The following is a 17,112-nucleotide window of genomic DNA, read 5'->3' on the forward strand; positions in this document are numbered from 1 at the left end:
AGGGCCTGGGAAACTGGTCAGAATTAAAGGAATGATGGATGATGCTAAATACAGGGAAATTCTTGAGGGAAACCTGTTTCAGTCTTCCAGAGATTTGAGACTGGGACAGAGGTTCACCTTCCAGCAGGACAATTCATTTATTTATTTTTACCTTTATTTAACTAGGCAAGTCAGTTAAGAACAAATTCTTATTTCCAATGACAGCCTAGAAACAGTGGGTTAACTGCCTTGTTCAGGGGCAGTACGGCAGATTTTTACCTTGTCAGCTCAGGGATTTGATCTTGCAACCTTGTGGTTACTAGTCCAACGCTCTAACCACTAGGCTACCTGCCTCCCCAATGACCACTAAGCATATTGCTAACTACAGCTGCTAGCCTTCTACTATCTAGCTGCTACTGTTGCGCAGCAACCAAGTTGTTTGACCGGAATAGAACACTGAGATTCGACTGAAAATATGTTAAAATTGTAAGAAATGCTACAAAAAGGTTGCACATCATTGGGTTTTATTGGGCAGAAATGTGAGAGCAATAAATTGTCAAAATCAAAACTGTTGCACCTACAAACGTGTTCCGTCCAAACGGATCTAAGTCTAATGGTCACCCTATGGACTCTGTAGCCTCGGTTTAATCGCTTTAAGCCTAGTGGTTAAAACCATTTATCCAGTGACCAAAAGGTAGCTGGTTCGAATTCCCGAGCCAGCAAGGTGGAAAAATCTGCCGTTCTGCCCTTGAGCAAGGCAGTTAACCCCCAACAATAACTCCTCCCCAGGTGCCAATGACATGGACGTCGATTAAGGCAGCCCCCACACCTGACTGATTCAGAGGGTTTGGGTTAAATGCTGAAGACACATTTCGGATGAATGTTTTGCAACTGACTAGGTATCCCCTTTCCCTTAATCCGACATCTAGAATTTGAGCTAAATTTGGGGGTGAAATTGCCTGACAAGGCTAAAGAAAAAAATCAGGTATTGTGGTTCTCGTTAATGGCCGAATGGATCATTGTGAGAGGCAGGGAGTGTGTTTTATACCTCCAATCAAGTTGATTTACGAATTTTCATCGACATATTGGCTTGATGATGGTAGGGAGATTTTAATTTAAAATTGCGCTTCAAACAATGCACACTACAGTTGCGCCAACCAGCACAACTATAATAAAATAATACCTCCCACTATCCAGGTGATGGCTGCATGGTGCAGTTGGTGAGAAGCAACGGCAGCATCTAGAAGACAACATCAAAAACTGCATTAACTTTGATCACATGGTTTTTGTAAAGTTCATGCTGTCGACATGTAGGTGCAAGTCAGAGCTTTTTATCCCCATAATGCAACACGCTATTGATCCTCTAGAAAGCGYCCATTGTTAACGTGTCATGCAAGTTTGATTCAGACAGCTGTTAATGGTAATTCATAAAAAAATACGAAACAATACAATAAAATGCACTAGGCAATAGCAGGCACTGCAAGAAGCCGCTGGAGTGATGCGGTGCCTGCTAATATTGGTCGAGATTTCACAAAGCAGGGGACCGCCAGTTAGATGTCAATGTCATCACTCAGCAAAACACCTGTCACTCAGTCAGTCTGATTTTGTCCATCCACACCAGACGTTATCATGAAGCACAGGTCATTATATCAAAACCAACTGTGAACCAACTATATTAATTTGTGGACAGGTCAAAACACACATGAAACATTCATGGACATTTAGCTAGCTAGCTGTTGGGCTGTAAACATTGGGCTGTAAATTTACCTGACATGCATATGGTCCTCTTTGTAGCTGGGTCTTTGTCAAATTTTGACTTTGGTTGCTGCTGGCTTGTTAGCTAGCTGAGGCAGAAAGAGATGAGAGAACATTTTTCTGACTGAAGCACATGTCTTCTGACAATGACAAAGTGCCCCCTGTGGACTGAAGCTGAACTTTACTACAACTAGATATTTMACCAGGGAAGAATGACTGCCCCCTCTTATTGAAGCCATGGAAGTTCAAGGCCTATYGCGGTGCTGCAGGCATAGTTTGCAAAAAAACAGGATCCCCATTATAGTGAACCAAAAATCTCCATCTTCATGGTCAATCTTTGTGTCATTAATTTTATATCGCTCAACGAAGAAGTTATAAAGATAATTTAGTTGCTAATGGCAGCCTGCAGTATCCCGGTCGGCCTTCAACTTGAGTTACTCAATAAGAGGGGGCAGCACTGAGCTAGCTTGCAACGTCACTTCCWGGAGTAGCTCAAACTGCACATGTTGAGTGCAGTTGAGTCATGTGGTGTCATGTGATCGATGGTTTTGTCGATTCATATATATATAGTTATTGTATTTAACCCTGCTTAAAATGGGCAATGTTGAGGTGGTAGAACTGACAATGAAGTCAATCTTATAACCTATTTCATTCTAAAGGTAAACATGCTTGGCTTATGTCTGTTATTTCCATATAGGCTATGTAACTATTTGGAAAATATATATATATATATATATATATATATATATATATACATATATATATATATATATATATATATATTAGGTTTGTGCAGGATTAGTGAAATTATTTAATTGAGCTTCGTATTCATTTAGCCTCTTGGCGCACCGATCCCTTTAGCAGGATCYTTTTCGTCAACATCTGGTGAATTGCAGAGCGCCAAATTCAATACTAAAAATATTGAATTTTCATGAAATCACAAGTGCAATATACCAAAACACAGTTTAGCTTGTTGTTAATCCACCTGGCATGTCAGATTTCAAAAAAGCTTTACGGCGAAAGCAAACCATGTGACTATGTGAGGACAGCTCTCAGTAGACAAAACATTGCAAACAGCTAGCAGCAAAGTAGATTGGTCACGAAAGTCGGAAAAGCAATTCAATTAATCGCTTACCTTTGATGATCTTCGTATGTTTGCACTCACGAGACTCCCAGTTACACAATAAATGTTTGTTTTGTTCGATAAAGATTATTTTTATATCCAAAAACCTCCATTTGGTTGGCGCGTTTTGTTGAGTAATCCACAGGCTCGTGCAGGACACGACGGGCAGACGAAAATTCCAAATAGTATCCGTAACGTTCGTAGAAACATGTCAAACGTTTTTGATAATCAATCTTCAGGTTGTTTTTACAATAAATAATCGATAATATTTCAACCGGACGGTAGCCTTTTCAATACAAGAGAGAAAGAAAAGGTCTCGCTCCAGTGGCGCGCGCATGAACAAATCTAAGGACATCTGGCTATCCACTGACGCGATGTGATCGTTCTCGCTCATTTTTCAGAATAAAAGCTTGAAACTATGTCTAAAGACTGTTTAGACCCTGTGGAAGCCATAGGGAAAGGAATCTKGTTGATATCCATTTAAATGGAGGATAKGCTTGCAATGGAAAATAATAGTTTCAGAAAAACAGCACTTCCTGGTTGGATTTTCCTCAGGTTTTCGCCTGCAATATCAGTTCTGTTATACTCACAGACAATATTTTGACAGTTTTGGAAACTTTAGAGTGTTTTCTATCCTAGTCTGCCAATTATATGCATATTCTAGCTTTTGGGCCTGAGAAATAGGCAGTTTACTTTAGGAACGTTTTTTATCCAAACATCAAAATACTGCCCCCTAGCTTCAAGAATTAACTACTTATTTGTTTTATTGTTGTTGCATTGTTGAGAGGTGAACCTGCAGGTTAGAATTATATTCCACTGTGTACTCCATCTACTGTATGTCATGTGTAYATGACAAGTACACAAGCTTGAACTTAGAAGGGAAGGGGGCAGGCAGCCAGAAAGATAAGGAAAAGATATCCAACTTCGTGATTAGATTGTATGTGAACAAAATATTGAAAATACATAGGCCCTTAAGGAAAAGTCCAGTCAAAGACTATCTTATGGTATTTTCTCCATTAGTCCACTGTTGGTTGATACAGTCTCAAAATGTTTTGCATATCAACAGTAAAGATTTCAATATATAGGATTTTTATTGTGCATCATCATGATTATGTGACACTGCTTCTTAAAAACGTTACACAAAATCTGGAGTTGGAAACATTCAAGTGGTGTGAAAACTTTCTGAAGGCACTATGTTTGTCTGCCTGTATCTATAAGATTAAAAATATATCATGTATAAATGAAGACTTAACAAAACACAAATATGTTCTTATTGAAACCACGTCTGATAAGATCCTTTCTATGTTCAATATTTCTGTAGGGTTAGTTTTTCTTCCATGTTACCTTTGGGTTTTGTAAAGACAGCTGAGAATACAACCATTACCTTGCTTGTTGTGTTACAAACTGAATTCTCTTCGCCAAACCCCTGGCTCCAGGTCATCTACAAGTCTATGCTAGGTAAAGCCCCGCCTTATCTCAGCTCACTGGTCACCATAGCAGCACCCACCCGTAGCACACGCTCCAGCAGGTATATCTCACTGGTCACCCCCAAAGCCAATTCTTCCTTTGGCCGCCTCTCCTTCCAACTGCTCATCTGTAATAGCCCATCCAATCTACCTCATCCCCATACTGTATTTATATATTTATTTATCTTGCTCCTTTGCACCCCAGTATCTCAAATTACACATTCATCCTCTGCACATCCTACTATTCCAGTGTTTAATTTCTATATTGTAATTGCCACCATGGCCTATTTATTGCCTTACCTCTCTTATCCTACCTCATTTGCACATGCTGTATATAGATTTTCCTACTGTATTATTGATTGTATGTTTGTTTATTCCATGTGTAACTCTGTGTTGTTGTATGTGTCGAACTGCTTTGCTTTATCTTGGCCATGTCGCAGTTGCAAATGAGAACTTGTTCTCAACTAGCCTACCTGGTTAAATAAAAGGTGAAATAAATCAAATAAATAAATACAATTTTAGACATTTTGGAAACCATAAAATTGCATAGCTAAATTCTACAAAGTGGGTCTTTAATCTAGTGATTCTGTTGATTCATTGTACAGTTGAAGTCGAAGGTTTACATACACCTTAGCCAAATACATTTTAAACTCGAATTTGTGTCTATTCCTTTGGAACTTTTGTGAGTGTAATGTTTACTCTGCTTTGGCAATGTAAACATATGTTTCCCATGCAAATAAAACACGAGAGAGAGAGAGAGAGAGAGAGAGAGAGAGAGAAGAGAGAGAGAGAGAGAGAGAGAGAGAGAGAGAGGAGAGAGATGAGAGAAGAGATAGAGAGAGAGAGAGAGAGAGAGAGAGAGAGAGAGAGAGAGAGAGAGAGAGAGAGAGAGAGAGAGAGAGAGAGAGAGAGAGAGAGAGAGAGAGAGAGAGAGAGAGAGAGAGAGAGAGAGAGAGAGAGAGAGAGAGAGAGAGAGAGAGAGAGAGAGAGAGAGAGAGAGAGAGAGAGAGACGAGAGAGAGAGAGAGAGAGAGAGAGAGAGAGAGAGAGAAGAGAGAGAGAGAGAGAGAAGGAGAGAAGAAGGAGAGGGAGGGAGAGAGAGAGAGAGAGAGAGAGAGAGAGACACAGAGACACAGAGACACAGAGACACAGAGAGACAGAGAGACAGAGAGACAGAGAGACAGAGACAGAGACAGAGACAGAGACAGAGACAGAGAGAGACAGACCATTCTACCCCAAACCAGAGAAGGGAGATGAGGGTGGTTTTTCTGGATGTAAGACTGGGGAGCTGTTTGCCCCCCAGCTTGTGTTTCACAAGCTTGGAAAAGGGACATTGGGTCCCTTTAAATGCACACCACGGAGCACAGACAAAAGACTCCCTGGTCATTCAACAGAATAAAAGCTTTGTCTGTGTGAAAGTGAGTGAGTCAGTGAATGAGAGAGAGGCAGGGTAGAGAAAGAGATTGTGTACATTGACTTTGTGCATCCAAATCTCTCTCACTCACAATCTCTCCATTCCCTCTCTTTTGCCGTGTCATTCTCTCTCGCTTCATCTCTGTCTTTTTTTACCGTTTTCTCTTTCCCTCTCAGGACACATTAAACAACAACTCATTTGGTAAGAAGTACAGCTGGCAGGAGAAGGTCTCGCGCTCATCCTCCCCCCTCAAAACAGGTAAGCTATTCCACCACCACTTCACTTTACAGGAGCCTGCTGGCTCGTACCACCAGTTTAATCTTTTGGGGGGTTGCTGATTTTGCTGATTTAGTAGATATAATTAGGAAACAAAGCAGTAACTGCAGAATCAACCACTGCCCCTAGAACTATAAACATATTTCCTTTCATCCATTGTAACATTGTCCAAGATCTGTCTGGATGAATTAGAATGGCCTCTCTGAACTACAGTATATGTAAAACTAGCAGAGAGTGTGTTGAGTTACCGACTAGCACCGCCGACTCAGATGTTAAAAAGATGGCCAATGCTGCACAACTATGAAGCTTCTATTACCTCAGCTGTCACTAAATGTGTATGGACAGAAAGTATAACAAAATCAAATAGAAAATGGTTGACTTTTTATTCTTGAAGCACATAGGGCTGGTACACATAAACCGTTCTTTTGAAGTTACATCTGTCTCTCTAATATATAACCGTGTCTGCTCTAGTACCAATTTGGTTTGATGCTTTATATTGCTGTTTTCTTGATCAGATATCTCTAGAAAAATATAGTTCTCCATTCCAATGCCACTTCCTGGTACAATTTTCTGTATTGGCCAACTACATGCTCTTTTTTTTTTACATTTGTCTCCTTATAATGACAATATCTGACTCTCTTCATTGCTTCACACCCCCAATCATTAGTAATGGTTGTAATTATAACTTAATTTATTAAAATATCTTTATACATTGCTCTCAAAGCATGTATTAGTGTCTTCTGATAGCAGTGACAGCATCCCTGCAAGGCTCTAATGGTTTTTGACAGYGGATTATGACGTACTAGGTCAATCACATTCTATTTGCTGCCCACTGAACATGATGAGTAACGTGGATTTAGAGTGTAATCCCAGTGTTACCAAACCAACTAGACATTTCTGATATTTGTGTGTATTTGTCTGTGCATGTTAATCTGTATTTGCACGTGAACTGCTGCATAAGTTATCATGTGTTTTATTTTTAATTTAACCTTTATTTAGCTAGGCAGAAGAAGAAAAAAAACGTATTTACAATGACGGCCTAGGAACAGTGGGTTAACTGCCTTGCTCAGGGGCAGAACGACAGATTTTTACCATGTCAGCTCAGGGATTCGATCTAGCAACATTTCGGTTTCTGGCCCAACACTCTAACCACTAGGATATATGCTATGTGCCCTTGTGTGTGTTTGTGTATTTTCTATGTTAATGTGTACATRTGTGGATATGTCTGTTTTGTGTCTTCTTGTATGTATGTCTGCTTGTATGTCTGTCTGTGTGCCTGCACGTCTGTATGCCTGTGTCTTGTATGTATGTCTGTGTATGCTTGGGTCTCTGTCTGTCTCCCTCCCCCAGGCGGGCTGATCTCTCCCCATGAGCACAGCTGTCTAAGCGACGAGGACAAGCAGGGAGGTGGGACGCAGACCAAGGACCGCGGCACATCCACTGACACTCCCTGCAGATACAAACACACCTCTGGACACACCCACAGCTCCACAGCGGGGACACGCTCCAAACTGCCGGAGAAGCCCCCAGCACCCCCACCTCCCCAAAACTACACACTCGCACCTCTGGGCCCCCCAGTGAAGGGCGAAGGGGGGACACACAGAGAGAAGATCCGCTATCACACAGATGTACGCCTAGAACCCACCGAGGAGATCTATCTGACTCCCGTGCACCGTTCCGAGCAGGACTACCCATTCCTGTCCCAGCAGCCAGAGCACGGACACATGTCAATCAGCTCTGACACCGAGGGCCCGCCCCCTTACCAGCCTCTGCCTGACCGGACCAACCCTTCCATCTGTGAGGAGGACGAGGTGTATGTGCATCCTCCCTCCTACGCCTCCTATGTGGAGGTTCTCTTCACCCCTCCCTCTACCGCCCCCCCCAGGGAACCCCCAGGCTTAGCCCTGAACCTCGGCCTGAGGGAAGGAGGAGCAGGGGCGATGGTGAGGGCAGGGGCAGGAGCGGAGTATGTAGATGCCCAGGATGAGACATTTGGGGTAGAGGGTGAGGATGAGAGGGTAAGGGTTGTGGGAGGCAGGCAGTATTTGGGACGTGGTGGCTGTGGTGCCCCCACGAGTACTTTGATGAGCTCGGATGCGAGTGGTCTGTCTTACGACTCTGTGAAGTACACACTCGTTGTGGATGAGCACGCGCAGCTCGAACTGGTAAGTCTGCGGCAGTGTTACCAATGTTACAGCGACGACAGCAACTCTGCGACCGTCTACGACAACTGCGTCTCGTCTCCGTATGAATCGGCCATAGGGGAGAAGTATGAGGAAGAAGAGAAAGAGGAGGAGGAGGAGGAGGAGGGGGAGGATGAGGAGGAGGAGGAGGAGGAGGAGGAGGAGGAGGAGGAGGAGGAGGAGGAGAGAGCGAGAGTGGGAAGGGTGAGGAGAGAAGCCACCGCCTGTCTGTCAGAGGACTCCACCCCGGAGGCGAACCTGCACTTCTCTAAGAAGTTCCTCAACATCTTCATGAACGGACGGTCACGATCATCCAGTAGGTACCACCACTGAATCACAATGACACCATCTTGTGTTCAGACACTGCAGTTTCTTATGTTAGGCTTAAAGGGCAACTCAATCACTTTTCAACCACATATTCATTATCTCCAACACAATAACACAAGTGTCAACATATGTGAAAACGGTGCATATGTGAAAACGGCGCAAGTTTTGTAGAAACAAATATAAAGTTCAACAGTTCTGTCCGATGACGCCATTAAAAGTTACAACATTTTAATCCTTAAGTCCATTGACTCACCCGTGCATCAATCTAAGTAACAAAATAAAACAAATCCCCATTAATTAAAATCCATCAGTTTAAGCTAGAGATACTTTTTGTGTCTCAATCAGTGGCTGTCGGTACAGTTTAAGATGAGGAAGGATGATACATTTTTTCATGAACATTTCTATTGGATATAGCATATTGGATGACTGCCATTCATATTCCATTGACCCAGCTCAATGTAACATCGATAAGTTTAGGCTACTACATCTGTACTTGAATTTTGCCCGTACCCATTATGAGGTTSCTACAACCTAGCCTATGAATGAACGTTTACCATGTAGGTGGTGCACAGGTCGATATAATTTTTAGTAATCAAGGTGACAGACACTGACACTTCAATACCGCCTTGCACACTTTTGCCTGCACCTAGCTGATCTAGGGTGTAATCATTAGTCCAACAGTGGCAAACGACAGTTTCTATTGGACAAATTCTGGTATGTTTATCCCCGTTCTGTTTGCTTCTGTTTAAGAAACATTATTCAACAGAATCTGCGCAATGAATTACACCCCTAATCGCGCTCAAACACAGTTCAATTTCATAGCAGCGACATACAAACAGCTCATTGTATACAGTATATAATTCCTCGCATCTATCTACTCTCTCTCCTCCTCTCACCTTTTCCCTAAGTGTGTGGACTTCAGTGCACAACACATCAGATGTCTGTGACCAGGAAAAAAAACTTTTCCAAGCCAAACCTTTATATCATGACCGCTAACTGCTTCACACAGCCTATAACGTTGTCGCATCATAGTCAACATAGCTACTAGAACTAATGTGTTAGTAAACCCACTACAATCATRCAGTACAGTGTACAATCATCAACAGTTACACCGGCAGGTCCCAGTGGCAATACATTTATAAAACCAGAAGCTTACTTTGACTTGTAAGAGTTCCAGTGTTGGATAGCTATAGCCAGCTTTCTAAAATAGCATCCCTCTCTGTTTGAGCCGGGTGTTTGAGTAGGCTAAACTAGCTAGCTACGTTAGACTCTAGCTAAGTAAGTGAAAGTGAAAAAATATATATTACGAAATATAGCTTGCTCTCTTTCTCTCAAAACTGTTCAACTATTGTCTTTCTCTCTCTTTGAGTMAACTACTCAACACATTGTATGCACTGCAGTGCTAGCTAGCTGTAGTTTATGCTATCAGTAGTAGATTCATTCTCTGTTCCTTCGATTGGGTGGACAACATGTCAGTGCATGCTGCAAGAGCTCTGATAGGTTGGAAGATGTCCTGGGCTTCCTCAGGAAGTTGTCATAATTATGGAATAAGCCTATGGAAGGGGGTGAGAACCATGAGCCTCCTTGGTTGTGTGTTGAAGTCAATGTATCCAGAGGAGGACAGAAGCTAGCTGTCCTCCAGCTATACKGTGGTGCTACCCTACAGAGTGCTGCTGAGGCTACTGTAGACCTTCTTTGCAAAACAGTGTGTATTAAGAAATTATTTGGTGACGTGAATATATTTAGTATAGTTTTATTTGAAAAGGATAACTTTTTGAATGTATTAAAATGTGTCTGAAATTCACTGATGAGGATGGTCCTCCCCTTCCTCCTCTGAGGAGCCTCCACTGGTCTCAATCCAACGTCCACCCAACAATGCCGCATTATATAATGTTTACATACCCTACATTACTCATCTCATATGTATATACTGTACTCTATACCATCTACTTCATATTGCCTATGCCGTTCGGCCAGCGCTCATCCATATATTTCTATGTACATATTCTTATTCATTCCTTTACATTTGTGTGTATAAGGTAGTTGTTGTGAAATTGTTAGAYTACTTGTTAGATATTACTGCATGGTCGGAACTAGAAGCACAATCATTTCGCTACACTCACATTAACATCTGCTAACCATGTGTATGTGACAAATACAATTAGATTTTTTTACGTATCTGCCTATGTTAGCCTTCCGCATCTGCGGTGGAAGGTGGCCGAGCTCCTCAAGAAAACGTCTGTAGTTTCCGAACGGTCGTTAGTGTCTGTTTTGCTCTACGACCCCCACAAGTGTCACAGAGYTCGTCTGAATGTAACCCATACAAATTAATGGAAGTATCGAGGTAGTTTTATGCCAACAAAGATAATGGGTTAAATACGTTTTTTTTTTTTWAACACAAATATTTCCTGAGGTTTCTTTTATCTCCTAGATATAGGACAGACACTTTAAAACCTTGTTCCTTATGATTCCTTATGTCTTTTTTCCCCATTCATGAATGTGTTATTCAAAGCGTTTCTATGGGCTATAGTAGTAAAGGCCAAATTCAATATTTTATCAAATATATTTTTACATTTTTATACCTAAAGGGGTCCTAAAATTCAAAATCCAATAGCTAAATGATATGACCATCTTAAAACAATTCCATATGTTAGCTGATTAGACCCCTGGTGCTGGAGATGAATTTGACTCAGGACACTGTCATTCCTTATTGTACCAGCAACTCACAACAACATGCAGTAATTCACGCCACCGCACCACACGTCAGACATGTTCTTATTTCCAGCGTGACACACACAACATTGCAAAAAAGGATAGACCAAATCATAGAATATGAATGTATTCAATGAAACTGCTCTCTTGAAGATGGATAAATATTTTATCTTCTGCTCAAAAGATGCACAGTATAACTTATTTGCTTGGTTGCCTCAATAATCCCGTTTCCATCCATTGTTTCTATGTGAGTAAAGTCATACCGTATAGAAAAGTGGCATAATGGTGGGATCTTTTAGTTGTGGGATCTTTTAGCGTCTGTTAAATGTATTATGCAACAACTGCGGTGGTAACTCCTTTATGCGCATATATTGACATAATAAACCATCATATTGACGTAAACTTGGAGTCACGCAATGACAGACTATGCTACGCTGTACTACCACTACGATGTGGAAAATCTTTAAAAGTACATAGGCAGATTAAATAAATTATGATGAAGATCATGATGGTTAAGTGATGGATGATGATGACCTTCATGCATATTTCCAATAAATATTTAGGGTTTTATTTGAATGCTGGTGATATGATGATCAATGCTTGGCTGCCAATTATCAACTGCAAATGATATTGCTCTTATCCATATCTCATCATATAACCCACCCTGTCCTCTTTATCAGCAAACTGTTATTTAGACCAAGCGCGAAGACCAGATTGGGCAAGTTTGCTATTTATCATAACAGTTTTTGTGACAAAATTTAAAATTTTGTGACAGAGTTGAAAATGCCATGGAAACATATAAAACATATTTTTATTCAGTACATGGAAAATTAAGCCCAATGTGCACTACATCATCACGCACATCATTTTATCCGCAACAAGTCAGTTTGCATATTTTTGAATATTCTCATGGAAATCTGTCGACAATTGGACGGAAGCCTAGCTCATGTCTTTATATTCAGGGACGCATTACATTTCAAATAACAGCTGCATTCTGTGCAGAAATTAGCCTGAAATTCAGGTATGAATGGCAACAATATTGTCATGCAACTGTAAAATTCCCCTTAAAGTCAGCTGACCTGCAGCCCTGGTTCTTCTAAAGTAGTGAAATTGTGGACAATTAAATGTTTTCTGGATCAGAACCACCATGAGATCACCATGAATTGAATTTCAGTATATTTGAAAATATGATGCACCCAAATCCTATTTACAGCATTTTTGTATTTAAACCTTTTTTGTAGGCAGGGTGGAGTACCATTGAGACCAAGGTCTCTTTTAAAACAGAATTCTGAATGACAAACACTTAGGCAATCTAGGCAGCATAAGAGCATAGGAAATATACAAAGGAAATGCAAACACAATCATAAAAAACAACAACATTACTTAGTGAATCTGATTTGCCCGAAAGGCACCAATGCATCCAATTGCAGAGTATTCTGAAGATTGTTCCATAAATGAGGTGCAAAGGAACCAAAAGCTGTTTTACCTAAATGTCAATACTTGGCCATACCTGTGACCGGGTATGGTATCTCGTACTTCTTTAGGTTAGTAATAATTTGAGTAATGCTGGAGTTTTTGCGAAAGAGCTTTATAAATGAACAGCATGCAATGTTTCGACCTATCCGAAGTCAGAGGCCCAGCCTACTTTTTCATAGAGAAAACCTGTCACCCCTGATCAAAGGAAGTGTGCTATCAAATCAAATCAAATGTATTGTCACATACACATGTTTAGCAGATGTTATTGCGGGTGTAGTGAAGTTCTTGTTTCTACCCCCGACAGTGCAGTAATATCTAACAAGTAATATCTAACAATTTCACAACATATACCCAATACACACAAATCTAAGTAAAGGAATGGAATTAAGAATATATAAATATATGGACTAGCAATGTCAGAGCGGCATAGACTAAGATACAGTAGAATAGTATAGAATACAGTATATACATATGAAATGAGTAATGCAAGATGTGTAAACATTATTAAAGTGACCAGTGTTCCATTTATAAAAGTGGCCAGTGATTTCAAGTCTATATACAGTGCCTTATAAAAGTATTCATCCCCTTGGCGTTTTTCCTATTTTGTTGCATTAAAACCTGTAATTTAAATGTATTTTTATTTGGATTTCATGTAATGGACATACACAAAATAGTCATGTAATAGACATACACAAAAGTGAAATGAAAGAAATTACATGTTTAAAAAAAATCTTAAAAATAAATAACAGAAAAGTGGTGCATGCATATGTATTCACCCCCTTTGCTATGAAGTCCCTAAATAAGATCCGGTGCAACCAATTACCTTCAGAAGTCACATAATTAGTTAAATGAAGTCCAACTGTGTGCAATCTAAGTGTCACATGATCTCAGTATATACAGTTGAAGTTGGAAGTTTACATACACCTTAGCCAAATACATTTAATCTCAGTTTTTCACAATTCCTGACATTTAATCCTAGTAAAAATTCCCTGTTTTAGGTCAGTTAGGATCACCACTTTATTYTAAGAAYGTGAAATGTCAGAAWAACAGTAGAGATAATTATTTATTTCAGCTTTTATTTATTTCATCACATKCCCAGTGGGTCAGAAGTTTACATACACTCAATTAGTAGTTGGTAGCATTGCCTTTAAATTGTTTAACTTGGGTCAAACGTTTTTGGTAGCCTTCCACAAGCTTCCCACAATAAGTTGGGTGAATTTTGGCCATTCCTCCTGACAGAGCTGGTGTAACTGAGTCAGGTTTGTAGGTCTCCTTGCTCGCACACTCTTTTTCRGTTCTACCCACAAATTTTCTATAGGCTTGAGGTTAAGCGCTTTGTGATGACCACTCCAATACATTGACTTTGTTGTTCTTAAGCCATTTTGCCACAACTTTGGAAGTATGCTTGGGGTCATTGTCCATTTGGAAGACCCATTTTTGACCAAGCTTTAACTTCCTGACTGATGTCTTGAGATATTGCTTCAATATATCCACATAATTTTCCTGCCTCATGATGCCATCTATTTTGTGAAGTGCACCAGTCCCTCCTGCAGCAAAGCACCCCCACAACATGATGCTGCCACCCCCGTGCTTCACGGTTGGGATGGTGTTCTTCGGCTTGCAAGCCTCCCCCTTTTTCCTCCAAACATAACGCTGGTCATTATGACCAAACAGTTCTATTTTAGTTTCATCAGACCAGAGGACATTTCACCAAAAATTACAATATATGTCCCGATGTGCAGTTTTATACTTGCGTACTATTGTTTGTACAGATGAACGTGGTACCTTCAGGCGTTTGGAAATTGCTCCCAAAGATGAACCAGACTTGTCTACAAATCTTTTTCTGAGGTCTTGGCTGATTTCTTTTGATTTTCCCACGATGTCAAGCAAAGAGGCACTGAGTTTGAAGGTAGGCCTAGAAATACATCAACAGGAACAACTCCAATTGATTCAAATGATGTCAATTAGCCTATCAGAAGCTCCTAAAGCCATGACATAATTTCTGGAATTTTCCAAGTTGTTTAAAGGCACAGTCAACTTAGTGTATGTAAACGTCTCACCCACTGGAATTGTGATACAGTGAATTCATTATAAGTTAGATAGTCTGTAAACAATTGTTAGAAAAATTATTTCTGTCATGCACAAAGTAATTGTGCTAATCGACTTTCCAAAACTATAATTTGTTAACAAGAAATTTGTGGAGTGGTTGAAAAACAAGTTTTAATGACGCCAACCTAAGTGTATGTAAACTTCTGACTTCAACTGTATACACCTGTTCTGAAAGGCCCCAGAGTCTGCAACACCACTAAGCAAGGGGCACCACCAAGCAAGCGGCACCATGAAGACYAAGGAGCTCTCCAAACAGGTGGAGAAGTACAGATCAGGGTTGGGTTATAAARAAATATCTGAAACTTTGAAGAACCCAYAGAGCACCGTTAAATCCATTATTRAAAAATGCAAAGAATATGGCACCACAACAAACCTGCCAAGAGAGGGCCGCCCATCATAACTCACAGACCAGGCAAGGAGGGCATTAATCAGAGAGGCAACAAAGATAACACTGAAGGAGCTGCAAAGCTCCACAGCTGACATTGGAGTATCTGTCCATAGGACCACTTTAAGCCATACACTCCACAGAGCTGAGCTTTATGGAAGAGTGTCCAGAAAAAAGCCGTTGCTTAAGGAAAACATAAATGGAAAACAGCTATAAGCAGAGRAAAACCTGTTTCATTCTGCTTTCCAACAGACACTGGCAGACTAATTCACCTTTCAGCAGGACAATAACCTAAAACACAAAGCCAAATCTACACTGGAGTTGCTTACCAAGACGCCATTGAATGTACCAGAGTGGCCTAGTTACAGTTTGGAATTAAATTGGCTTGAAACTCTATAGCAAAACTGGAAAATGGCTGTGACCAATGACCAACAATCAACTTGAAGAATTTTTAAAAGAATATTGGGCAAATATTGCACAACCCATGTGTACAAAGCTCTTAGACTTAACCAAAAAGATTTGCAGTTGCATTCGCCACCAAAGGTGCTTCGACAAAGTATTGACTCAGGGGTGTGAATAGTTATGTATTCAACATATTTATGCATTACATTTTCAATACATTTGCAAAAACGTCTTCAAATATTTTTCACTTTGTCATTATGGGGTATTATGAGTAGATGGAAGAGAACATCAATTTCATCCAGGCTGTACACACAACAAAATGTGGAATAAGTCAAGGGTATATGAATACTTTCTGAAGGCACTGTAGACATTAAAAAGTACTGAACCCAGAGTAGATGCTTGCGGGATACATTTTATTAAATAAAGGATMAATWAAAAAAAGCGATTGTTGTAAGTACAGTGTGTATTCTGTTAGGTATACTTTGGAAACAGTACTTCAGAATAAAAACAAAAACTATTTTACTCCCGACTTCTCCAGGTGCAGAGCCGTTTGGCTTGTTCTCCTGCCTCATAAATGGGGAAGAGAGGGAACAGAGTCACAGAGCCGTCTACAGGTGAGATACACCTTTATTATCATCATCACATCATCATTGTCTTGGTCACCATCATCMTTGTCGTCGACATCACCTGCACTATTGCTAATGAAATTTGGCAGGTATTTATACAAAGATACTTATTAAACACATACTTTCAGTATATAGCTGATGTGGGAATTGAACCCATAACTATATCCTAGCACTGATTAAGCAAAGACCTCTAACCCGTCATACTTACWCAGATGACTTAGGTAATCTTAACCACTAAAGTAATTGACCATTTACACTTTAGCCTTGCTTTGTAGCATTTAGTAATGTGACTTGTAAGTTATGCTTCATGACATATAGATTTGACAGGCCAAATGGKTCTCTTGGAATCARTAGAGCAGAAAAACCTATGTATTGTTGTGTCGTTCCACAAATAGAGTACATTTTGCGTCCCTTTGATATGTTAAGTAGAAATTGTGCAMAAATATTGCATTTTAAAAGACTATTACAGTATATTAAAATTAAGTTTTCTTTAATATAGACCATATGGACAAGTCTATACATTGTTCATAAAGTGCCAAATTTCTGCATTTTGACATGTCTCTTGCCAGGTTTTTCCGACTTCTAGGAAGATTTCAACCCACTTAACCCACTTAAGGTCAACCCCTGTTACGTGAACTGAACTCTCATTTTAATATGGTGAAACTATTCCTTTCTAAAGGGATACTGTGAGATTTGGGGATTTACAGTAGCTCTTTATTCGACTTACCTAGTCCGATGAACTCAACATAATTTTTATGTCTCTGCATGCAGTTTGAAGGTAATTGACATTAGCTTAACGTTAGCATAGCGCAATTGCTGGAATTCTCCAGGTACAGTAACCAGCTCCTCTCAAAAGCAGAGAAATATACCTTCTAACTAT

The 17,112-nt window shown here is 40.2% G+C and overlaps 1 protein-coding gene across 2 annotated transcripts in view; it reads left to right on the plus strand.

Moving 5' to 3' along the window:
• Window positions 1–17,112, plus strand: part of mapk8ip1b (mitogen-activated protein kinase 8 interacting protein 1b) — a 101,561-nt gene that overhangs the window by 68,363 nt on the left and 16,086 nt on the right. For both annotated transcript variants that reach the window (XM_024002633.3, XM_024002634.3), the window contains 3 exons: window positions 5,913–5,994; window positions 7,363–8,511; window positions 16,145–16,220. In XM_024002633.3, coding sequence (XP_023858401.1) covers window positions 5,913–5,994; window positions 7,363–8,511; window positions 16,145–16,220 — 1,307 coding nt within the window. The remainder of the gene's footprint in view (window positions 1–5,912; window positions 5,995–7,362; window positions 8,512–16,144; window positions 16,221–17,112) is intronic.

Source organism: Salvelinus sp. IW2-2015, linkage group LG15 (assembly GCF_002910315.2).
Source record: "Salvelinus sp. IW2-2015 linkage group LG15, ASM291031v2, whole genome shotgun sequence".
Classification (NCBI taxonomy): Eukaryota; Metazoa; Chordata; class Actinopteri; order Salmoniformes; family Salmonidae; genus Salvelinus; species Salvelinus sp. IW2-2015.